This window comes from Rutilus rutilus (genome assembly GCF_951802725.1).
Source record: "Rutilus rutilus genome assembly, chromosome: 7".
In the NCBI taxonomy this organism is placed as follows: Eukaryota; Metazoa; Chordata; class Actinopteri; order Cypriniformes; family Leuciscidae; genus Rutilus; species Rutilus rutilus.
In genome coordinates this window covers 16,381,061-16,398,573 of record NC_140221.1, presented here as the reverse complement: position 1 = coordinate 16,398,573, position 17,513 = coordinate 16,381,061, and the positions used below count along the sequence as shown (strand labels likewise).

General features: G+C 36.8%; 2 protein-coding genes across 6 annotated transcripts; one reads left to right on the top strand and one right to left on the bottom strand.

Annotated features, from left to right (window-relative positions):
* Positions 1–909: 909 nt before the first annotated feature.
* Positions 910–15,099, bottom strand: LOC311293458 (N-acylethanolamine-hydrolyzing acid amidase-like). Of its 2 annotated transcripts, none has more exons than XM_084413770.1 (11): positions 14,871–15,099; positions 5,714–5,878; positions 5,478–5,601; positions 4,790–4,880; positions 4,552–4,628; positions 4,280–4,452; positions 4,047–4,109; positions 3,895–3,961; positions 3,593–3,621; positions 1,452–1,518; positions 910–1,063 (listed from the first exon to the last, which is right to left on the bottom strand). In XM_084413770.1, the coding sequence occupies exons 1-11, from the start codon at positions 15,044–15,046 to the stop codon at positions 1,052–1,054; spliced, it is 1,044 nt and encodes a 347-aa protein (XP_084269896.1). In that variant the 5' UTR covers positions 15,047–15,099; the 3' UTR covers positions 910–1,051. The 2 variants fall into 2 exon arrangements, with proteins under 2 accessions (XP_084269896.1, XP_084269895.1); XM_084413769.1 differs by lacking the exon at positions 14,871–15,099 and adding an exon at positions 6,261–6,577.
* LOC311293459 (flavin reductase (NADPH)-like) lies at positions 6,769–14,183 on the top strand. Of its 4 annotated transcripts, none has more exons than XM_084413771.1 (5): positions 6,769–6,882; positions 10,399–10,560; positions 11,284–11,485; positions 12,573–12,737; positions 13,587–14,183. In XM_084413771.1, the coding sequence occupies exons 2-5, from the start codon at positions 10,426–10,428 to the stop codon at positions 13,730–13,732; spliced, it is 648 nt and encodes a 215-aa protein (XP_084269897.1). In that variant the 5' UTR covers positions 6,769–6,882; positions 10,399–10,425; the 3' UTR covers positions 13,733–14,183. The 4 variants fall into 4 exon arrangements, with proteins under 4 accessions (XP_084269897.1, XP_084269900.1, XP_084269899.1 ...); XM_084413774.1 differs by lacking the exon at positions 6,769–6,882 and adding an exon at positions 8,316–8,368; XM_084413773.1 differs by lacking the exon at positions 6,769–6,882 and adding an exon at positions 8,704–8,793.
* Positions 15,100–17,513: the final 2,414 nt, after the last annotated feature.

The following is a 17,513-nucleotide window of genomic DNA, read 5'->3' as shown; positions in this document are numbered from 1 at the left end:
CAAACCACTCTGACCACTGAAACACAGTAGCATAAACGAACACAGTGCTGCATTTCACTCTGAAACTCGCAGCAAGCACATCTATTTATTTGCTGGGAAGTTGGTTTGACATTTAAAAATTAAGAAATTAAGACGTAAATAATTACAGTTGTACTATACATTTTTTTATATATTTTTTTTATTAAATTTTTTTATTTGACAGTATAGCAAGTTTAAATATTTGTATTTAATAATAATCACAATAAAAAATTATAACATGCATTATTATTGTTAAAAACACATTTTATTACTATATATTTTATAATCACATTTATTAAATCAAAGTCAAACAAAGTGGGAATGTGGCCTATGAAAACTCAAGTAGAAAGATATTTGAGCTCTTTTAGTAAACTGTGACTAAATTGTTCAGCCATAAAAGGATGGTTCGCACTCAAAAATGTTTTCAGAGTAACCTGTCATTTTTCATTATTCAATCATTTTATGATGTTTTATTAACAAAGTTCGGGAGGAGCAGGTTCAGATAATTAACCAAATTATGCACAGCTGGAGATTAATCAGTAATCAACTCAATGACAGAGTTTAAATTCACAGCAGACCTATCTCTGTTCATTGAAAGTTTGTCAGCATCCCTCCTCCACCACCCCATCTCCTCACTTCCAGTTCCATCTACACTTACCAACTGGGGGGAGTACTCTGGGTTCGGGCCTAACTCCGAGCTCGGAGCCCTCTCCCCGGACAGCACGCCAAATACGCATAAACTTATTGTACTAATTATATGTAGATGTGAACTCGTGAAATGTTCTATGCTGATGCACTTCTACACAAAAATACCACAATCATTCTACAATGATTTCTTCTTTCCAAATAGAGCTATTCAAGTCATCTGGTGAAAATTATTTAATTGCAATAGGCTATATATAGATTTTTTTTTTTTCAATATCGTGAAGTTGTACTTTACAGATTCTTTCCATTGTGAAAAGCATGAAGAGAAGCAGGATTTGTTGGTAAGATCAGAATTAAGCTGAGTTGATCAAGAGAATGGCTCATTCCATCACTCACACATCTGTGAACAGAAAAGAAAGACCATTGACTGTATTTAAAAAGTCAGCTGACAGTTAAGTTTCAAAAGCACAGAAAAGACACACAACCCAGTTATTCACCCAAAATCTTGTGATCCTCCTTGCAAAAGCTGACAGACTGTTCAACTGAGTGTTGCAAAATTCCCTTAATGTCAAAATGACTTCAGAAGCTATAGTAACTTCTGACATTTTAATAGAAATGCTGTTTCATCCAAAAAAAAAAAAAACATTACTTAACCAGCCAACTAGACTTCCTCAAATGACAATAACGGTAACATAAATAAAGTAAATCTTAAGTGAATCTTGAGCAGAATATGTTTTATGTAAATACATTTTAAAGTGGAACTGGGTATTGTAATGGCTTGTTCTTACATCTCTGACAAATGTTGTGTACTTCTCAGGTGTGGCGGCACTCATGACGGTTGTATAAACAGTGATCCTGGAAGGAAGAACATACTCACATTAAAAAGCCTTATTACAGAAAGTGATCTGAAGACACAAGCACTTAACACTCCACAACCCTAAACCAATGCACTTACACCAATGTTCCAACTGTATTAAAGCTGTATTAGAAATTATAATATGCTATAGGGCTCCTACCAATCAAATGAAACCAGTATCAAAAATCCATTTTTGCACTGCAGTGGTTGATATATAAAATCGATATCACAAATAGTACTCTTGCTCATGTGATAATATATAAACAATTTTCCGACCTGCTTTTTTGAGGTGAAAATGAGGATCTAATCTGTAAATTTTAGTTTAAATTTTTCATTATGTATGAAATGATGTCATTTTATTTTCTTTGTATATCTATATAATATTTGTGATAACATTCCCAATGCTATGTACCATCTTTATGCAGACGACACTACTATTTATTGTTGTGCTTCATCAGCCTCACAAGCTCTTCATTATTTACAATCAGCATTTGAAATTGTACAGTCTCGTCTATGTCAACTTAAACTGGTTTTAAATATAGATAAAACCAAAGTAATTATTTTTTTTCAAAATCCAAAGCTCTACCAAGGAATCTTACTGAAATTATATCTTCCCAAGGAACAAAAATAAAATATGCTGAGAGTTATAAGTACCTGGGTATTTTATTTGACAGCCAATTAACTTTAAAGCTGCATATTGATAAACTACTTTCTAAACTTAAACGTAAATTGGGTTTTTATTTCAGAAACTTTATTTCCTTTTAGTGCAAGGAAATATTTGGTATCTGCAACCTTTTTACCACTATTGGATTATGGAGATCTGCTTTACATGAATGCCCCAGTACATTATTTTTAAAAAATGTATACCGTCTATCATAGCGCTTTACGTTTCATTACTGGTTATAGTTATCAAGCACATCATTGCACTTTATATGATAAAGCTGAGTTGCCATCTTTGTATACTCGAAGAAGTTTTAACCGGTATTGTTTTATTTATAAGTCTATTTGTGGGCTACTTCCATCTTATTTGTCTCTCTGCGTTTCTAAAACAAATGTTTGCTACAATCTTCGGTCTAATGATTTGTTATATCTTAAGGTTTCTCGAGTTCGAACAGAGCTAGGAAAAAAAGGCTCTAAATGTAATGCTTCTGCTTGGAATAATTTACGAAACTTCTTAAAGCTGACTATGCTTCCATTACTAAACGAGTTTAAGTTACTTTTAACTGATTATGTGTTTTAATCTTAGGTAAATTGCTGTTGTGATCCTTGATTGTGTTTTTGTGTTTTGATGTGTATTTGTATGTCTATGTTCTTGTAGCTGCTATCTTGGCCAGGTCACTCTTGTAAAAGAGGAATGGTAAAATAAAGAATGAAAGAAAACTGGGACAAATAACTAACAACGTTGCGTTGTGTCAGCGGAATGAAAAAGTTTTATGTTTCTAGTATAGACTAAATCCTCTCCTTTTTCTTCTCATTTCTCCTCTGCTCTAGCTTGCTCCCTCCTTTAGCTTTCTAATAAACCTGCCATTGTATACTATGAATGTTGGCTCTGTGACAAATTCCCAAAAATTGTAAGTCACTTTGAATAAAAGCATCTGCTAAATGCATTCATGTAAATGTAAATGAATATCATCATATTGTTACAAAGAACCCACTAGTACCACATGACAAAATAACAACTCTGACAAACAATGATAAATAAAGTTAGTAGAGCAAGATGAGTTTAAAATCAGTGTTAAGTTTGGGCATCAGACATGAAAGAGGGTGAGAGTTCAACAGATATCAATGCTTGGACTGTTCTGATTTCCAGCTGAGAAACTGAAACAATGAGTGTCTGTGAAGCTGTGTGAAAAAGCAGAGGATTCACATGACTTGTTTCTGTGATCTCTTCAGGATAATACTTAAAATTCTGCATTGCGTTGTTAAATCCTAATAATAAAACCTCTATGAGGAAGTATATAGTATATTTGTACTACTGGTTACCACATACGAGAAATGATCACTCTACTTGGGGTCATTACATAACCATAAAATATCATGTGATAGGTGAAAATACATAACTGTCCTCCTTACCCATTACATACAGGATTCACAGATAAAACCTGTAAAAATGAAACTGACATGGTCACTGAATCAACACATTTTTCAATAAATTATTTAATGAAAGTCCATACTATCAAAAAACACAAATATCATTAAAGAAGATCTTTTCGATATCCAACAGCAGAAATTGCTTATGATTGAATGCATTTACTTATATACTAAAAAACATTTATACAAGCACATTTTATGGTACATTAACAATGTACTGTAGAACAGAACTAAATGCCATAACCTACGACAATAATAGGCAGCCAAAATGGATTTGTTCATACCTCATACAGAGAATCCATACTAATATGGTTTTGACCAGTAGAATTTAATGCTTTCATTGCCACATCTCTATAAAAAATAAAGACCAGGACATTTGTAAATAATCCCTCATTTATGCTGTCATATCATTGATAAAAAAGAATTTTCAGCTTGCCTTCTGTCATCTCGTTTAGGGGCGGGTAGCCAGTGGTCATAATTTGTTTCAACTCTATACCAGCTAAAATAAGCAACAGTCAAAATCACAGGTTTAGTAATGTAAACACTTTCAGGAAAGCACTAGTACTATATAACAGAATGGTCAAATGGAAGCCTATTGTAGCATTGTCATCACTTTTGTCTTTCATCATAACATTTTTATATCATTTAAAAATTATGGCTGGTGCTTACTTTCCATGAAGTCCATCCAGGGGCCAGATGTCAGCTGATCCTCCCCTGTCTCTGGTGATGACCACACCCTCACCAGCATGAACACCACCCAAAATGTAATAAACATCTGTGATGATCGGCACCTTGGCCAGCCTCATTACTGCATCCTGGAAATCCACAGCTGCTTCAAGAGTCTGAAGAAAATCAAACAAATTTATAAAAAAAAAAAAAAGTCTCTTCATAGTCAAAAAGTCAGTAAAATACTGAATTGTAATATACATGTGTTCTCTCACCTCTCGTACTAGCCAGCTAACTGGAGAACTTTTTAATAAAATGGCTGAAATTATGTTCTCCCACCAATGTCCCTTATCTGTGGAAATACAGACATAATAAAAAAGACCTTGATTAGCTGGATCAGGTGTGTTTAATTAGGGTTGAAGCTAAACTCTGCAGGGTTGTGGCCCTCTAGGAACTGAGTTTGACACCCCTGCACTAGATGATCTCATTGAAAAAAAATAAAAATAAACCTACTGCGTTCATTGCCAGACACTGTAAACTTGTTGGGGCTCTGTCCAGTCCACAGCCCGACATAACCAGCAAAAGTGGTTCCTCTGTAGGCCACCTGAGGAGAAACAAATTTCAGAATATAATTTTCATGAAATAATCAGATAGAGTAAAAGAGTACACGTATTTGGTGTGTCAAACTCGGATTTTGGCCCGAACCCAGAGTACTCCCTCATATCTCTGGCTAGGATAGGAACCAGCCAATAGTGGCGGAGGGATGCAGAAAACAGTCGAGGAACGTAGGTGAGTCGGCTTTATATATATATATATAGGTCTCCTCTCATGCTGATTGGAAAGATCAGTAACACTTTAGTTTAGGGTCCAATTCTCAGTATTAACTAGCTCCTTATCAGCTTGCATATTACAAGGATATTGGCTGTTTATTAGTACTCTTACAGCACATATTAATGACTTATTCTGCATGACCATATTCTACATTCCTTAATCCTACCCAATACCTAAACTTAACAACTACCTTGCTATTAATAAGCAGTAATTAGGAGTTTACTGAGGCAAAAGTCGTAGTTAATAATTCATTCTTAGTGAGAATTGGAGCCTAATCTAAAGTGTGACCGATAGATCTTTTGAACGTGTTCCTCCCAAACTCTGTTAATAAAACATAATAAAAATATACAAATAATAATCACTTTATTACCTTTCCATTTTTCATGAAATGTACGTCTAGAGTTAGATTTCTGAGCACGTCGTGGGGATAGTCCAGGTTTCTTCCATGGTATATATTTCCCTTTGTATCCTGAGTTACAATACTGGTGCAAAACCTGAAAAAAAGCAAAGCAACCACAATGAATGTTGAAAAGACGTTGGCAACTTTCAAAAGAAGTGTTGTACAAAAAAAAAATCAGAAAAGGTCAACAGCTATACAGTACTTACGCAGATACTTCATAGGCAAAGTTCAGCAGCACGATATCTGAAATGTCAGTCCCGTAGAATGATGCCATGCCCTGTATTTCTCCAGCATACGGCTGTGGGATGTATTTCTCCAGAGCTTTAACTATAGGTTTAATGGCAACATGAACCCATTTGGGAACAGTCGAGCTGCAGAAGAGGGTGTTTTAAGACATAAACACATAAGACATTCTGTGGCTCTGGAATGATGATGACAAAAACTGACTAAACTTTACCCTACAGGTAAAATAACGACAGGTAAGTTGCAAAACGATTGTGAATAAAAAACGAGAGGGGGAATGTCAGCCTTCTCAGAAGCGCTTTAACCACGTGATTCGTGTATATGCATTTTTTATGCTTTGCGAACGTTTCTGTGATTACAAATTTTGTGCTTAAACCTGTTCAACTCGTCAGGTAGGTAAAATTATTAGATAATTTAACAAAAACCTTGTCAAAATTGCAAGAATACCATCGAAAGCAACTTCTCGTAGTGTGTGAGTGTGCGGGTTTTACCGTACTATTTGATACTTACTCGATCACTTCAGAGGCAGCTTTTCTCAAGAAATTAATGTCATAGAGGTTCTTCAGAGGAGCCCATCTCTGATTGGCGGGCACGTCCAGACTGATGTTCACCACTGGAGGAGAGAAATCAGCTGTCGATACGCAGAAAAATGTTACGCCGAGAAATAGACAAATCTGAAGCTTCATGGTGAATGTTGAACACTAACTGTCCTTGTGATAGTGACATTTGAATAAGCGAAACCGAAGAGTCCTTCAAACTGCCCAACTTCTGTATTTGAAAACAAGGAACTGATATTGTTGTGACAGTAACACATTAACCACAAGGGGGTGGTGTCCACTGTGTGAAATCATAATGGCTCTTTGGTTTGAGTATATGGTTTCTGTTCAAGAACCCTGATAGCAATAATAGACTCCAGCTCCCAGGTCCGCGGCCATGCGCACTGAACATGTCCCCGCCTCCTGTCCTGACAGCGCACTGTCAACTCGCGGACTCATCAACCTGGGCGGACCCGCTGACCAAACGCGCCTATTTCAACCGTCTATGATTTCAACCAGACTGTAAAAAGATTTCAACTGTCGCCATCATCACTGAATCATTCTCCGCACTGTGCTTCCGACAAGCACGGAACACGGTAAGAATAGTTAAAATATGCTTTATTTGTACAGTTACTTAGCCTGTAACATTACCGTTCAACATACCGATGATTTTATTTCTGAAATGATTGTGGCAAACCAAGTTAGCAAATTGTCATTTAGCGTAGATTTGAGTAAAAATGTATTTGATAATTAATAACTTTTGAGTAAAAAGCTATTTGGATGGTATTCTTTCTCTCTGGGAGGTTAACTTAGGTGATTTAATTAACGTTAGCTGTCCGGAGTTTTATCAAACCCTGAGCGTCAGGCGAGACATTATCATGGTAGGCCTTCGTTGCTTTATTTTTGACTGTCACATTAATTTACAGATTTATTTTTTTACCTAAGATTTCTGTGGTCTCAGATTGAGGAAACGCAGTATTTATTACGCACTAAACGTCCACATGAAGTTCAGAAATGCATTTCCTGGCATTTGTATAACGTTACGTTACGTATAGGCTAAGTTACCCCATATTTTTGTATTCAAATTATTATTATTTTTAAATATTAAATTTCCTATTTACTTATTCTATTTTCATTATTTATTATCCTGTCACTGTCATTCTATTTGTACTGTGGAAACTTCTGTCACCAAAACTAATTTCTCGTATGTGCAAACATGCAATAAAGCTCGATCTGGGCATATAACGTTAGCCAGTAAGGTAAACAGCACTTCTACTCACATGACTTTATTAAGACTTTATGCTTCTTGCATGCTGACTCATGTTTAAAAAAAGAAAAAATATAATTATTTATTTATTATATAGGCTATAATTATTAGTTTCAAATTAGTAATTTTTTTAACGATACACCATTGGTGTCAAAATGAGTAACGTTAACATTCTTATGGAATAAATACGTAACTTATTCAAATTCAAATTAGTTGAACTTTCGTTAAAGAAACGCCATTCGTCTTCTGATTTTGTTCGCTCACGTTTTTATTAGCGGCGTTTGTCCCAGTCCAGAAGTATTTTCCCATTCATGTTCAATCCATGAAGCCATGAACCACACCAAATAAGCAGCCACGAGGCGAATCAGAGTTTTTACAAAGTTTTATTTGGAGCAACAACATAAACAGTTTAAAAAAAACGTATGCTGGTTAACTGCCCACCATAGAAATAAGTAAGGTTATTATTAATTGTTATTAATAAATATATTTTTAATACCATAATATGATATCTTTTTTGACAGCTTCTGTATTTCTTCTTCTTCTCTTTTCTTTTTTTAAAGATAGGGTAATAAGCCATTTGTATTACAATGCCAATGCCATATATTACAATGACTGCAGCATAATTTATTAATTTATTTTACTTTTTTTGGGAAAACATGCTTTTGGATGTGCCAGGACTCTTGCGTGAAGTACTCGCAATGCGCATGCGCGCTCAAGTCCTCAAGGGTGAAAGTTATATCAGCTTCAGTTTGACAGCAGGGAGCGCGGTCGGTCCAAGTGTTTACTGTTGCTTTTCCACCCCCATCATTTTTAGAGTGAGTTTGGTCATTGTTAGGAATATATTTACTGACATGTGCTTTATTTTGCGATGTTGTAGGCTACTACGACAAACACTGCACTCGTTGCACACCCACGCTGCCGATCACAGCAATTAAACTGCGCTTATATGACATTATGTCACTGAATTTAGTTGTTTCATTTGTGCATTGACGACAGGTAGGCTATTAAACAGTGTTGTATTTGGTAATGCTCGAATTCTTCCGATGATTTACAAATAATTTACTTCGGTTAAAACACACACTTTCAGTTTTGTGTCCGCAGAGCTAACGTTATGTGGCGATAGAGCGGTATTACAGGTAGAAAGATTTACGACTACGCCACCCGGGGAGTTTCGCCCCGGGAAATATGGACAACACTCAGATTATCATCATTAGGTCACTCAGGTTCACTTTCTCTAAAGGTAGGCAGAGACATGGGTATCAACAATACAAAAGATTTATTACAATTTAATTTATAGCAAAAAGACAAATCACATTAAAAGACAACCATTTCATAAAATAACATCTGGAACTAAGAAGAATATACTGACACAAGGTCAACAAACGACATATACACAAAACATTAATACAGTTGACAAAAAACCCCCAAAAAGACACAAATTGACAGGGCTGAGGCACACCACGGGAGACGCAGTCACTAAGTTTAATTTACCAAAGCACACTCACACACCATAGTGCACTCAGGTCACACCATCAAGCACTTCAACAGTGTCACACGGCAAACACTCGAAGAAACACCACCACCATAAGAGACCCACTACCCGTGGGACCCCAGCTCCTGAAAAGAAATAAGAAAATTAATACACAAACTTTAAAATAATAATAATTACAACAAACCACAATTAGAAATTGTCCCAGTATAAGCAAACAAATGATGGTAATAATTTAACAAACACTCACAATTGGTACGCAAAGATCTAAACAAACAACAACACACTCAATTTCCATCACGGGTTCACATAGAGCCACAGACGGTTTTGTGCACTGGTTACAGATCCTAATGAGTGTTAGTTCCACATGTTGCAAATGGTAATATTACACCCTCAATAAATAAAACCAAACCAGACAGCAGCAAGAGTAAACGCCACTGGTGTGACCGGAAAGCGGCAAGCCCTTCTCTTTGCAGAAATATATGATGTTCTTGTAATATGGCAGCAAGGAATCGACAAGATTATAATGGCTATTTATAGCATCAGTAGAGAAAATGATCGCCCGGACGAGAGGGAAAATCCTGGTCCAAAGACAAAGAAAACACCACTAAAATGTTATGCCTCAACGCTAAATGTTAAACTCAACTCAGTTACATGCGCAATAAACTTACCAAAAGAAGATGATCTAACCACCCATGGGGTTTATCCTTTCGTTGCACAGACGCTCTGAATTTGTGCACTCAGCTGGAGCACAGAGACACTGCACACAGCCCAAAACATCAGTCGATCCCAAACAAAACAGACAGTTCGCCCTCCACACCCAATTTGCACATACCTGATTGTAAAGCAAGCACACGAATGCACCCACTAAGACGATGCCACGGACAAGGCAGAGAGAAAAGACAGGCTAAACACAACACAAATAGTCAGTGCCATACATAGAGAAGATAACCATTGCTATATGCTAACCCACCTACCTACAGCCACTGTCAACAACGAATCAGGAGGCGGAGTCGGACGTGACGCATGCCAGGCTACAGCCAACCAGCTCTTAAATAGGGTGGATTACCTGCTGATAGGTGCTCACTAATGTCAATCATGTCATTCATTCGGTTACAGTTATATAGTTGTCCTTGAGGAGGAGAATTGCGATAATAAATGTAATTTATGGACTGCAGTTTAGTAAGCAGGTTATATCCATAGACTGTAAAACAAATGGTTATATCAGAGGCAGAATATCTTTTCGCGACCTTCTGCGCAATAACCTATGCATATTTTAGCTCTTCTCTGGTGTGTTGTATAAACGTGTGTTACTGTGTTATAGCAGCGGTAATTTGACTAATTTTCTTTTCGCAGGAATAAAAGGTTTTGTCTTGATTAAACATGAAGATTGCTGTACTTGGAGCGACTGGTCAAACCGGACAGCAGCTGGTGAATCAGGCTCTTCAGCAAGGACACTCCGTCACAGCTGTCGTCAGAAACCCGGGAAAACTGACTGTAACACACAAGAACCTCAAAGTAAATAGTAGGATAAACATTTAAGAATTTCAAAGTTTCATTTCAAAAGGTATTATTGTTATTATTTTTTAAATGGCATGATGAAAATTAAGAATTAGTTTATTTTACGTTACATTTGTTCATGTATTGCTCAGGTGTAAGTAAAGGAGTGGACTGCACATCCACAATCTCAAATGCAACTAAATTCATTTAGCAATGTCCTTCATGACAAACTTAAGCGTATCTTACATTTATATTGTATTTATATAAAGTATGAGTATATAGTCTTATTTTCTTTCTTACCTAGTTGACTCAAATTTGCACAATGATTAATGTTGAAAGGACTTTTTAGTTTATAATTTGAATAAAAGTAAGGACTTTTAAGTCACCAAGATGCAAAGGTGAACTTTTTAATGCATAACCTACATGCAAATGTTTGTTTTGCAAGAGCTTTTGTATGTACAATTCAGCATAACATCACAAGGGTGGCATAAAAAATGAATGTGATCGATTTATGGGTTGATATCATCACATGATTGGCTTGCCCCACATTTTTGTGCAGAAAGTATTTTACGGACAGTTATCCAGACACAGCAAATAAGGATATGATTTACACCAAGCCGCCAGTGTAGATAATACTTCATGTGTTCAAGAGAAGATTTTCAGTGACCACTTTGTAGTTACAACTAGCGTGCAACCTCATAACCATGTAACCTTGTTTAATTGCATGCCCTCATGTGATAGGTGGTCGAGGGAGACATTTTTTCTGAAGACAGCCTGAAACCGCATTTCAAAGGCCAGGATGCTGTGTTGTCCTGTCTTGGCTTTCCAGTCTCATTTTTTCATGGAATCACTGGCTACACCCAGTCTATGACGGCAGCATTAAATGCTATGCGTGATGCCAAAGTGAATCGAATCATCACCATGACCTCATGGTACACTGACCGTAAGTGCTGTTATTATTTGTAGGTACATGAATCTGAAGGTTCTTTACTAGGGGTGTAACAATATATCGTGTCACAATGTATCACAACACAAAAATGCAACAATATGTATCGTGGATGGTGGCAGAGTTTTAGTGTCAGTACTACATTAAAGTACTATATATTAATGTTGAATAAAATGTATAATAATGCAATGGGGGAATATTTGTGGGTTCTAATAATACCAACTGTCTTATGTTACCAGTAAAAAGTGACTTGCATTTTAAATATTTCCAGTCAGTGAAAGAGTGCAAGTGTCATGAAACTGCACGAGGAAACAGACAGAGGAGATCCAAACGCAGGCTTTAATGAAGGATAATCCAGATAACACAACGAATACTCAGGCAGAGGGTCAGAGTCCAGGTAAGCAGTCCAATACAGCAGAAGTACAATACAGGGACAAGGCAAACAGATAAACTAGATACAGGCAAGGTGTACAGGAAACAGGGATACTCGGACTAGAACAGGATACAAGGAAATAGTACAGACTTGCAGCGTGGCAGTCTAACAACACTTCACAATGAGACAAAGGAAAACCAAGGCTTAAATCAGAGAAGCTAACAAGCATAATCTAAAACAGGTGAATGACATAAGGCATAATCAGTCCAGGTAAAGCCCTAAGATCAAATGATAAATAGAGAAGGAGTGCCCCCCAGTGGCTCACGCGGGCACTCCAGCCGCTGATTGTCACAGCAAGCATATTCGTCTAAAATAATTCTGTTTTCAGCTTCAGAAACGTGAATATTTTTATTCTGGTGTCGCTATTGTCCTGTGCATTGGGTTACCAGCACCAAGTCCAAGCCTATTCATTTCCACCCATAATGTAATACAAAATTTTAGCATTTTAATCAACAGTACATTTTTCGTTAACCTTTCACCATATGTCTTGGAGTATCGCAATAATATTGAATCGTGAGTTCAGTATCGTGATATGTATCGAATCGTGACATGAGGGTATCGTTACACTCCTATTCTTTACCTAACAGAGTATTTTTGGTCTGATCAGGTGTCTGGTATAGTAATTGGACTGTTTTATGACACGCTTCACAGCTAATTCAGGCTCCAGTTCTCCCTTCTTCATCCGCTTCATGTTGCTTCCCATGATTAGAAGCGTTCTGAACAACATGTATGAAATGGAAAACTTGCTTAAGCAGACTGATGACATCAACTGGACTGTTGTCCGGCCCCCTAGCCTCAAGAATACACCAACAACAGGTGGGATTTATAAATAAAACAAATATGATATGAATTAAAATATAATAAATGTATGCATTTTCTTCGATTGTTGTTACATTTAAGCGACGCTATGCAGTATGCTCTATAGAGCTCCCCCTACAACTTCGGAATAGATATTTGACAACATTGTTGTAAAAACACGTTGGCGACTCTCCCCCCTCCCATCCTTCACCCTCTCCCGCCGGCCCAAAGTTGCAAGTGAGGTTTTTCAGCTCACATGCGCTAGGGGGAAGCAAGACAGCCACCATTCAACCTGAAAAAAGTCATATAACCATTCCAATGACGCTGAATTTTCACGTGCATAAATAAATAGATCCGACAATTTTAAGTGTGTATTTGTATAAGTGGTCCAGTGGTAGAACTTTTGCCAAGCGTATCAGAGGTTCTGGGTTCTAATCCGCACACGTATAGGTTTTTTTTTCTTCTCATCAAAACCGATTATGTTTATCAGTGGTTGTATATCAGGCAAGGACACGTTTGTGTGCATTTTGTTTTGTAATTTCACCGGAACGAATAGAGAGTCTCCACAACGGATTGAAGCGTGCGTCCGAGTGAAGACTGTGCTATTTTATGATCTGGTTCGGAGCCCTTCTTGTTCTTTTAATACTTAAGTACATAAAAAATCAAGTACTTTTATCAAATTGAAAAGGATTAATAGTTTATTAGAGTATCTGTACTTTTATTCAAGTACTTGATTTGTTTACTTTGTCCACCACTGGTAAAATGCTTATTGACAAATTTGCCTTCACTGCAAAGCTATTAGATTATCACAAATTGCACTTTTGTATTTTGTTAAATTTGTGGTCATTTTTCTCAATCTTTTCAAAGCCAATGAGTTCCTCACACATGAAGGTTATTATGTCCCTGATGAAAATGGTCTGCCAATGTCAAGAGGAGATGTGGCTCGTTTCATGCTCTCTCTACTCAATAACAATGCCTGGATGAAGAAAGCTGTTGCTATCGTCACCAAATGAGTTTGCACTCTGCATTCTCAACGTGAACTAGAGAAAAACATTTATTTCATAATGAGATTTTCCCCCTATTGTTTTACTTCAATGAAAGGTTAGAATGTTGTGTATTTTTTGAATGAAAGATCAAAAGGATAAATGCAGATTTATTCTCACAGCTGCCTTTGCTCATATTTACCAAGGGTGCCAATATTAGTGGAGGGCACTGTATATGATGCTTATTTTAATTTTAAAATGTGTTTCTTAATGCCAAAGAAAGGTTGGCAGAATTACAAGAAAATGTAATTCATAAAACCTTGTAGAAAATGCATTTTGTGATGTAAGTTGGATTTAACATGAAATTACAGGGGTAAAAATGGAGAGTAAAGAAATGACATTAAGCTCCATGCACTTTTGTCTTCTCTAAAATACTGTATATGAATTGTGAAATTAAATGTGAAAGGCCATAATTTTTTATCAAGGCAACTTTTGTTCATTTCTAATCATTATCAGTCTATAATTTTAGACATTTCTGTGCATTATGTGTAACATAAAACAAATTAATCCCTGTCTTAATATTTTATTACATTTTTTCAATTCCAGTCTACTTTAAAACACTATTATATAATAATAAAAAACTTTCTGAACTATATAATCCTGTCTAAACCTGTATTTTGCATGTAGGTTTATTGTTACTATATGTTTTTTTTTTTTTGTTGTTGCATATTTTATGTTCATTGATGTATTCAATTTCTCTTGGTTTTATACAGTACACATAGGCCTACAGATTTTACATTTTAAATAGATTTTATACAGCTATACACTATGACTACTTGGATGTTCGGGTTAAAATTTTGGCTATATTGGTATATGTTATATAACATGTTAAATAAAGCACACTGACCAGTCGTAAGTGATTTAAAACCTTTGATTTATGTATGAAAATGTAAAAATGTATCTCTGGTTTAGACGAAGTAAACACTAACTAATAGCAAAATATCTTTAGAGAGTACCTGCAGTTTGTTCCTGCCACAAACACTAATTGGCTCTTCGCCAATTAGATAATTTAACAAAAACCTTGTCAAAATTGCAAGAATACCATCGAAAGCAACTTCTCGTAGTGTGTGACTCGAGCGTGCGGTATCATATACTATTTGATACTTACTCGATCACTTCAGATGCAGCTTTTCTCAAGAAATTAATGTCATAGAGGTTCTTCAGAGGAGCCCATCTCTGATTGGCGGGCACGTCCAGACTGATGTTCACCACTGGAGGAGAGAAATCAGCTGTCGATACGCAGAAAAATGTTACGCCGAAAAATAGACAAATCTGAAGCTTCATGGTGTATGCTGAACACTAACTGTCCTTGTGATAGTGACATTTGAATAAGCGAAACCGAAGAGTCCTTCAAACTGCCCAACTTCTGTATTTGAAAACAAGGAACTTAGTGCAGCAGATTACTAAAAAAATCGTTCACTTTGGTATAAAAGCATGACATTTGGCACAGATACTCTCTAAGGGCCACTATTTTGGAAAAAGGCGTTGGCCACTCAAAAATTCAATGCTTTTCAATGCTTATTATATCAATTATTCAAACAGTGATCCAAGCATAAAATTTGATACAAAAACTCTCTAAAGGACATGTTAATGGAAAAAGATGCTTGTCCCTCAAAAATTCAAGATGGCAGCCATTTTTAAAGATGACCACCGTTCCTGTCGAATATGAATTATTTCAATTGTTCAAATGGTGATTCAAGCATAAAATTAGGCAGAAATACTTCAAGGAACACTCTTTTGGAAAAAGGTATTTGCCACTCAAAAAATCAGGATGGCGACCATTTTCAAGATGAACACCATTTTTTATTCATATTTGCATTTGCACAGTTCTGTTTTCCTCGAAAACTATGGTTGCGCGTAACCTGCCCCGCACCGTTTGTTACAGACCCGAGTGAAGTGTCAAATCGACCGGCTCATTGAGGAGAAGTGTGCTATGACTTTTCTAAGCGATCGGGTGTACGATGTTCGCACAGCGGATGAAAAAGCGGCCAAAAAAGTCCCATTGACTTAACATTGAGGAATTCTAAAAAATGTTAATCCCAACTGCCTTTTTCACACACACACACAGGTGCGTTCCATTCGACAGGGTCCATACGCAGTGTTCACTGCTCCCCTACTCCCTGAGCACGGTATATCGAAGTGGACTTCACTGACAATAGCCGCTCATTTGAAACGCCCTGCAAACGTCATCAAAGGAAGTCAACGACGGGGTCGCGCAGATTATGATATAACATAAATATATATAGGACTACATTCATATTTTAATTTTTATTATTATATTATATATTTACAATTATATTGCACTATTTTTACAACTACCTAAAATAAAATCACTTTACTTCACAAACTAGCTAAGCTGGCTGCATTCACTGAGGTAAATTATAATCATCAAAAATAGTATAGGCCTATGTAATATTCACAACAATAACCGTTAAAAATACTGGCATTTGTATAACAATGGCGAAATGTATGAATACTTGCACACATACGTAAACTCCTCCATCGTTAGTTATGACCGTTCTGACTGGTGATGACGTGGTGCGCGAAATGACAGTTGGGTGATCATCGCTCTCCACTTCCTGTGAAGTGATGTATCGATGTTCCCTTATTCCCTATGCCGTGCGCAGTGCCCTTCGAACTGAACGATTGGAATCTCACTTAAGATGGCGGAATACCCTGTGAAGTCCACTTCGCAGTCCACTTACGGTCAAATGGAACGCACCTACAGACTCCAAAGGGCCTGACAGTCCTGCATCTCTCCCTCTCTCCCTCAGAGGATTTATATTATCAAGCAACCAATAAGTAATGGCCTAAAATCTTCCTAGCCACACCCTAGCAACCAGTTACAGCACCCTTGCAACCACTAAGAGCTCTCTAGCAACCACCCTAAACCAATAAATCATTTTGAATTTTTTTTTTAAAGCAATATCACACTCGTAGCCTTGCGATATTGCTCCATGCTTGTGCCTATTCAGCCATAGGCATGAGGCCGCAGGCCAAATGCCGTACTGAAGGCACTCGTTATTAAAGATTTTAAGAACTATATAAAAACTCCATAGTAACCATCTTTGACAACTACCAACCACCTTGTAACATCATAGCAACTACCAAAAATACCTTAGCAACCACCCTGAACACCCTAGCAACGTCTAGAAACGCTCTAGTAACCACCAAAAATACCCTAGCAGCCTCCCAGAACACCCTAGCAACTGCCTAGCAACCACCCAGAACACCTAGCAACTGCCTAGCATCCACCCACAATACCCTAGCAACTGTCTAGCAACGCCCTAGCAACCACCCAGAATACCCATAGCAACCGCCTAGTGAAACCCTAGCAACCGTGCCAAATTTTGCCACTGCAAGCACCACTCACATTTTCTTCAGGAAATGTACATTCTAGTTTTCGAGTGAGAGAGACAAAAACTGTGTAATTTCAGTGGTCCTCTCTGTGTTGTTTGAGGATGCCACAGACGTCATGGCAACTCTCAACTCCCAACTGCCACTCCGAATTCAGAAAATGCAATTGTCCAGTGCAAATTCATTATAATTATAGTTTAAATAAAACATACATAAACTGTAAATAAATTGAAATATAAATTGAAATAGACATAAATAAATACAAAATTATATAAATGCTTAAATATTTTTGTGACCCAAATATACAGAAATGGTTGCCATCTTGAAAATGGTCGCCATCTTGAATGTTTGAGTGGCACACATCTTTTTCCATTATAATGTTCCTTGAAGAATA

Coding starts and splice junctions, on each gene's coding strand:
- LOC311293459 (XM_084413771.1), top strand. CDS start 10,426: ATGAAGATTGCTGTACTTGGAGCGACTGGTCAAACCGGACAGCAGCTG. Junction 11,486..12,572: donor GACCTCATGGTACACTGACC/GTAAGTGCTGTT, acceptor CACGCTTCACAG/CTAATTCAGGCTCCAGTTCT. Junction 12,738..13,586: donor CAAGAATACACCAACAACAG/GTGGGATTTATA, acceptor ATCTTTTCAAAG/CCAATGAGTTCCTCACACAT.
- LOC311293458 (XM_084413770.1), bottom strand. CDS start 15,046: ATGAAGCTTCAGATTTGTCTATTTTTCGGCGTAACATTTTTCTGCGTA. Junction 4,629..4,789: donor AGTGTCTGGCAATGAACGCA/GTAGGTTTATTT, acceptor GTATTTCCACAG/ATAAGGGACATTGGTGGGAG. Junction 3,622..3,894: donor GTATGGATTCTCTGTATGAG/GTATGAACAAAT, acceptor TCATTTTTACAG/GTTTTATCTGTGAATCCTGT.